At 50.7% G+C, this 7,323-nt stretch overlaps 1 protein-coding gene across 1 annotated transcript; it reads right to left on the bottom strand.

Moving 5' to 3' along the window:
- Window positions 1–5,495: 5,495 nt before the first annotated feature.
- On the bottom strand, window positions 5,496–6,879 carry TP53RK (TP53 regulating kinase). Its single transcript, XM_061441349.1, has 2 exons — window positions 6,549–6,879; window positions 5,496–6,108 (listed from the first exon to the last, which is right to left on the bottom strand). Exons 1-2 carry the CDS (start codon window positions 6,877–6,879, stop codon window positions 5,630–5,632), a joined length of 810 nt encoding a protein of 269 aa, XP_061297333.1. The 3' UTR covers window positions 5,496–5,629.
- Between the last annotated feature and the right edge of the window lie 444 nt (window positions 6,880–7,323).

The raw sequence follows: 7,323 nt of genomic DNA on the forward strand, positions 1-7,323 counted from the left end.
CACTGGGTAAAAAAGAAGAACCCACCGAGAAAGCTCTCTCCATCTTATAAAAACCATGAGGGAACAAGAGGGAACAAGAAATTAGGGAGAGTGCAGTGATACAATCAGCATTAGAAACAGGACTGTACCCCACCTGAATGGCTCCAGGTCTGGATCCATCTCCTCTCTTTCCCTCCATCTCCTTAATGGCATATCTATCATTTTACACCAACAGTAACAAACCAGTTAATCCCCGCAGCCATCCCGGGCAGGGGCTAAGGGGTGACAGCATCGCCACCGCGGCTCTTTTCAAATAGAATGGACACAAAAGCTTCTGCCAGGCACTCCAGGGGCTGCTGGCAAGGAGAGGATCCGGCATCCTTCTGGCACCGTGGCTGCCCAGCCCCACTGGCAAAAGCACCTTCTCTTGGGGCCCAAAAGGAAGCACAGAGCTGACTGAGAGAAAGCTGCAGGGATTTTTATCTTCCCTTTCTTGAACTGCTCGACAACATGAATAAAATGTTATGATGATTAAAAAAATGAGAGATTCCTCTGCTGCCTTAATGCCACTACAGAGGGCTATAGCAGCATAAGCTGCTTTATTACTCAGGTAGCGGTGTGTGATGGACAAGATGGGCACAGGATGAGGACCTGAAAGCAAGTCTCAGGCCATTAAAACAATACAACTGCTTAAACCACGTTTATTTTATCCAGTATAGCCACCAGCCAGAGACTGGGAGCACGTGTGTGAGTGTGTGCCACGTGCTGGGCTGAAGGAGCTCTACAAAGATTTTTCTCTCAAAATCGACCTTGTAAGTTAAAAAAAGCTTCAAAGGAATAATAAACCATCAATACCACAGTCTGTTCTTTCTCTTACAAAGATACACACTTCTGAGGGTGCAGAGGGCGAGGGGATCAGGAGCACATTTCCCCCTCCGAGACGTGAGTCACGTCCCTGCTGTGACAGATCCTTCTCCGATCCCACCCAGCCCCTCTCTGCTCCCAGCTAAGTGCATTGTGTGGGGGCTACATGCTCGTTCACTTGCCCTTACAGAACTTTAGATGAGAATTAATGTTTAATTAAGTTGTTTCTCTGTAAACTTAATCTCTACCACCCCCATTATCCCTGCCTGCAGCAGCAGCCCTGGCTGTGCCCTCCCTGTAATCCATGGCCATCACTGGGATCAGACCTCATGCTACTCCTGGCCATTTCTCTCCGTTAACTACAGAAAGTTTAGGTTGTTCCAAAAGAAAGGGGTGCTGTAGTGCCAAAGAGGAACACAGCTTGAGCTTGGGCCAGGGAGGGGCTTTATTTATCTGTAGTGACCCTCTGTGTAGTGAACTCTGTAGTGAACTCTGGGTTACAAATGAGCTTTTATGCTTTTATTGCACTAACTCGGTTTCCTATCAGCACTGATGGGAGAGGGGGGTTACAAAAGGTTATCAGTGTTTTGCATCTTGCAGACTGGAAAATATCAATTTCCTGCAGACATCAAGGCCTAGACTGAAAAGTTCACTTGGAAAGGCTATACCATATAGGTTGTATGCACAGTGTTTACATATACACACAGCAACTGCCGGCACAGATCAGCCACTGTCCAAAAGTCATGGTAACAGCATACCCAGATGATGCAAGTGCATTTTCGTTCTCATTTCTTGCTATACCTGTACGTGTTTTCTTTCACATCTGTTTTTCCTCTTACTGCTCCTAAGGTCTACAACTCACATCTATCTCCAGAAATTTCAGTTCTTTACTCACGCCATCAGTGAGCAAACCAGAACTTGTCATTACTACCGCAAACTAGAGTCAGGCTGGTAACCCCCAGCTCACAAGCTGGCTCCCCACTCCCATGAGAGAAATCACTGCTGATGGTCAGACACCAACATTAGCAAAAACGGCAACTCCATCAACAACCAGTGATTCCCTTGGTTGCACCTTCTGCCAATGGAATGCCTCAATTTCCATTTCATTTGTCTTTCCCTCTTTCCTTTTATTCCTTTTTCCACAGCTTATTTGCACACTCCTTATGTTCATGACACTTTGGGTGATATCCAGGTGTGGAACAAGATGGGGCAAGGGCTGGGAAGTGCTTGGAAATGAAGCTGTTCCTGGAGGGCCTAGAGTTGGTCCCCTGAGACAACTGTTCATGCTTAGAAGGGGGAATATTCAAGCAGTATAAAGACACAGCGTGATCAACTGTCCATCTAGCACACAGTTATAAATATTTACTATTGAAAGAACAGTTTCCCTAATTATAAATATATATATATTAAAAATATAAAGATTTTGGGTGCTAGCGATGGTGGCAGAGAGACACCCAGTGGTTGGGTGCAACATAGGCGAGCACCCTGCACAACTCTACTGCCTCTGGGTGCCCCCAGGGAGGCAGGCCAGAGGGTTTAATGAAGGACAACACAGCTTTGGGGCTGGTGAGAACAGACCCTCTGTGTAAGCTGGGGCAGGACATCACTGCTTCTCACGGTGTCACACGGAGCTCTGTATCCAGACCTGAACACTGAAGAGGGTGGGACCGACCCCTGGGCTGTTTTGGCCCACTGTGAAATTGCAAAACAAGAAAGACAATCACTCTGAGTTAAAAGTTTGAGTTTTCTAGCCTAAAATATCATTTACTTCTTTGCAAAGATTATTGTTTCCATTTCAAAAGAGTAGGTTTTGGTTTATCTCATTGTTTTCCTTTTAAACTCAAAAGAGCTAAACTGGACTTGCAAGTTTCAAGGACTTTTCACCAAGTCAGACCAAACCCTGAAAGAATAATGTAATGGCAAATTATATCAATAATAATAATAACAACTCAGTGTTGCTTATGATCATGCAGATGCATCATAACAGAGCAGCAAGCCAAGCTATGCTCAGCCAAACCAAGACTGGAAACTCTTCTTGCCTTGCAAACCAGCCAGGGAATCATAGAATCCCAGAATGTTTTGGGTTAGAAGGGAACCTAAAGCTCATCCAGTTCCAAACCCCTGCCACAGGCAGGGACACCTTCCATTAGAGCAGCTTGGTCCAAGCCCCTGTGTCCAACGTGGCCTTGAACACGTCCAGGGATGGGGCAGCCACAGCTTCTCTGGGCAACCTGGGTCAGTGCCTCAGCACCCTCACAGGGAAGAGCTTCTGCCTTATATCCAACCTAAATATCCCCTGTTTAAGTTTAAACACAAATTAGCAGTTTTCATCCAAGGAGCTGCTGCCAGAGGCACAACCAGCAATAGAGCTGAGGCTGCAATATGTGGGGTGGATACTGTGCAGATCCACAGTGTCCTCTTTGCTGGACATGCACCTGCTGTGATTTTTCCACTCTCAAACAGCAACAGCTCAGCATTCACTACAGCAATCCACACAGCCACATCAGGCAGATCCAGAGGAAACATCAACAAGCTTTCAATACATATGTGCAAAAAAACAACACTTATATAACGAGGAGGAGCTTTATCATGCAGCGAAAAGCAAAACATTTTGCTTTTCATTACCAGAAATGTTGTGCTTTGTTTTGAAGCTCCATCGCAGAGCAGATTTAGGCGAGGCCAGTTCAGGTGCCCCTGCTAATAGGCCGGTCCCATGCAGTAGTACCCCAAGGGCTGCCCTCGCTGCAGGCTGCCAGCCCCAGCTGCGCAGCAGGGCTTCACCTTAGAGAGCCTCACCAGCCATAAAGACTCACAGTTGATCAGCTTTGTTTCTACTCCGCTGTCCCGCAGGGAGAGTTGCATTTTAATAAACATAATGATAGTTAGAAACAGACTTCTTCAAAGGGCTTTACAAACATAACTCAATCCTGGCATCACCAGGAGACAGGGAAAGCGGTGTTTGTACAGATGGGGGATGGCAAGCAAGGGAGGTCAGGCGTGCTGCCTCCCCTCAGTGCATCCATGATTCAGGGCTCGGATCAGGCCTCGTCAGGGGACACATTAGATCGTATCCACCTGCTCCAACCGTGCCAGCAGCCCACAGGCCACCCCGGGCCGCCTGGGGAGCGCTGTTTTAAGTGACCATGTGCTGCTTAGGCCATTGCATTCGTTCTTCAAGCAGGTAGAAAAGAGCGCAGCAGCTCCTAAAGACCCACTGCTCCTTCCTCTTTCCCCTAGCCTGGGCTCTGGCATGGTCCCTACGGGGTATCTCCGGAACACCTAAGCATCAAAACCAAACACAGCCCTCAGCAGAGAGCAGGGGGGCTCGGGCGCCTCAGCCAAAGGTGTGGCTGGGCGGTGGAACCCGGGGCCCCACGTCGGGGCCGGGTACTCGCTCAGGCGGCTTCTCTGGCAAGAGGTGAATGCACGCCAGGCACGGGCAGCTCGGCGCGCTAGGACACTTGCGCGGCCGCGAACCGGCAACCTCCGCACTGCGAACCAACCGCTCTGCAGCGGCGCCACCGCACAAAGTGAGCTCCGTCCGGCCGCAGCACCCCGTGGTTCTCGGCACCGCCCGCCCCGCGGCGCAGCCCAAGCTGGGGCTCTGCTCCTCTTCCGCCCGCAGCGCCCAGAACCCCGCACCGAGCTCCCGCCTGCCCCGTCCCCTCCTGCTTCTCACAGCTTTTTCCCCTCGGGGTGAAAGGAGCCGCCTGGAAGGGGTCCGTCCGTGGCTGCGGAGAGGAACGCTGTGGTGCAGGAGGAGGCTCCTGCAGGGCTTCCGCCCTCTTTCGCACAAGTATTTTCTCGGAGGGACAGAGGCTGCAAATCCCACGTGGAGTTCACTGTTTCTTGCAAACCAGGAGCTCAAGTAAAGACGGAGCTCACGCAGGCAGCCAACACACAAGTCACATCCCAGTCTGCTTGTAATGCAGAGGAGTGATTAACTTCTAACTTGGGATTTGTCAGTTTTTCCTCTGGGGCAGCTTACATTCAGAGTGTTACATAGAGAAATGCAGAAAATGGAGTAATATAGAGAAAATGTTACCAAAACCCAGTGTCACTGCATACCTCTGGAACTGCTTACCTAGGCAGGCTATTGCAATCAGAGCAGTCCTCTTACGGAGCTAAAAAAATAGACATTTACAGCAGACTTCTTGCTTAAAGTGAAAATTTCTTAGCGTAAAACTGTTCATAATTAACAACTTTTATATTTGCTGAAGGAAATTGAGTTGACTGAAAGTTAAAAAAAGCCAAAAATTACGAACAGAAGAAAATGAACCTGTCTTGTGCCTTGCACTGTATTCCAGCATTGCCTGTGTAATGGAATACCCTCCTCCTAAAATTTTTCAGGATGTGCAGAGCCACTTACGATGGATTTAAACATTTTGTTGTAATGTTTTCTGGGAAAAATGGCACATCTGTTTTTCTCAGCTACCTTGTGTAGGTGCTTTGGTATCCCCAGGTCCTTCTCATCTCCCACAGATCCAAGCTCCACAGGCTGGGAAAGACTGTTTCTAACCACATGGAGAAAAGGAAGGACTATAAACTACTTTTTAGACCACTTACCATATAGGAAGGAAGCAGCCTTTAATTGTTTCTCTCGTCTGTGGTCTTATCTCACAACTACTTTGGTTACTTTATAACACATAAACACACTCAAATGTATTTATTTCAAGACACAGTTATCAAAATAGTGATCTCTGAAATAAAACCAGCTGGAAATATAAATAACCATATCTGCAGAACCTAAGTAGTAACACTTCTCCATCCCTACACCCACTCTCTTCTATCCAACCATGGATCTCTTCCTTCCCCTTAGTCGTACTTCATCCAGCTTTTTGACCACAGGGCCAGATTTTTTTGATGTAGCTGCATAGCTCTTTAGTAGAGCTTGAAATAAGGTTTCAGTATCCGGATGTGTGCTAAGAAAGGCTTTTTCCAGCACGTACAAATCAACTCCTTTATCTTCTGGCAGTCCTGAAATAAAACTGAGTCCAAAGTCTATCAGCACCAAGTCCAGCTTCTCCACAGGTGGCCGCAGGAGTATATTGGAAGTTGTAAGATCCCCATGTATAAGATCTTCATCGTGCATTCTCGCTAACACCTCACCCATCTTCTCTGCTAAGGTAAGCAGGCTGCTGGTATCATTCTCACTCCGCTGTACAGAATTAATATGATCTTGAACAGTAATTGAGCCTACAATATCTTCAAGATATATGGAGTTGGTGACATAATCCACGAAGTAGACCACTGGAGCTGAAATCCCTATTTAAAAGAACAAATTAAATGCTAGGAGTTAACTTACAGGATTTTCCAACTTTAACAACAAAACACAACCAATACACGCCTTAAGCTGAAACGCCTTGAAGTCCTGAGCACACTTTTAGCCACCCTCAGCCTTAAAGCTGGTTGGCAGCTCGAGTTGGCGACAGGATCAGCCCCTCCCGGGGCGAGTCTCCCCGGCACACCACACACAGGGGCTTTCTGGCTGAGGACAAGCTGTGTTTTAGGGGGGCACTCTGAAAAAGCAGAGCAGGATGCGAATGCACCCTGAAGCAGGAAGGCCATCGAGTGTCTGTTGTTTGCTCTGAGCGCCGCGCAGAGCAGTGAGGACGCAGGCCCCGGGGCCCCAGGGATCCCCGTCCCTTCACGGCAGCCTCGCCGCACGCCTCACACCGCCCCGGCCCCGCCGCCCCAGGGCCCACCTGCCCGCCGGCACCGCAGCAGCGACCGCGCCTCCTGCGCCATGCGCCGCCGGCTCAGCCGCTCCTCCAGCGCCGGGTGCCGGTACCGCTTCGGGATGCGGAGCTTGGCCACCGCCGCCCGCCCGAGGAAGAGCCCGCGGTAAACGCGCGCCTCGGCGCCCTGGTGCACCAGCTGCAGCCCCGGCAGCGGCGGCGCCTCGGCCTCAGGCTCGCCCACTGCAGCGGCCGCGGCCGCGGCCCCGTTCGCGTTCGCGTTCCCGGTCTCATCCATTGCGGGGTCCGCGGCCTCGCCAGAGCGCACACCGTCAGGGCCCGCTGAGGCGGCAGCCATGACAAGGCCCCTTCGCGCAGGGCGCATGCCCGGCGCCCCTCGGCAATCTTCGGCAGCCCTTGCCGGAAACAGACGAACTGCCCAAGCTCCACCCGCCGCAGCCCGGACCGCTGCCGGCGCCCTCGCTGTAGTGCTCTGTGCGGCCCCAGCTCCTCGTTCTTGTCCTCAGCGTTGCCTCTTCCAGAACCCCTCTCTGTGCTTCCCCTGTAAGTCCTGCTGCCCTCTGCCATGCTGGGGGCTAGGGAGTAAACTGCAGAATGGTGGATTTGTGCCTGAGCCTTCCCCCGCTGGGGTTTCTTGTGTTTCTGCCAGCGCAAGCGTGAGACCTGCCCCAGGGTCTGCAAGAGAGCTGCTGGGTGTGCATCTTCCCAAGGTGGCAGCTGGGCTGTTGTGGTCTCCCTGAGGTGCTCACAGCACCACCTCAGAGCCACCTGCCAGGCTGTC

Source organism: Pezoporus flaviventris, unplaced genomic scaffold (genome assembly GCF_033815535.1).
Source record: "Pezoporus flaviventris isolate CSIRO_AGI_PZ_B2104156 unplaced genomic scaffold, CSIRO_AGI_Pfla_v1 ptg000213l, whole genome shotgun sequence".
Lineage (NCBI taxonomy): Eukaryota > Metazoa > Chordata > Aves > Psittaciformes > Psittacidae > Pezoporus > Pezoporus flaviventris.

Excerpts from the sequence above, each read along its gene's own strand:
- TP53RK (XM_061441349.1), bottom strand. The coding sequence starts at position 6,879 with ATGGCTGCCGCCTCAGCGGGCCCTGACGGTGTGCGCTCTGGCGAGGCC. Across the intron at positions 6,109-6,548 it reads GCTGCGGTGCCGGCGGGCAG|GGATTTCAGCTCCAGTGGTC; the intron begins GTGGGCCCTGGG and ends TCTTTTAAATAG.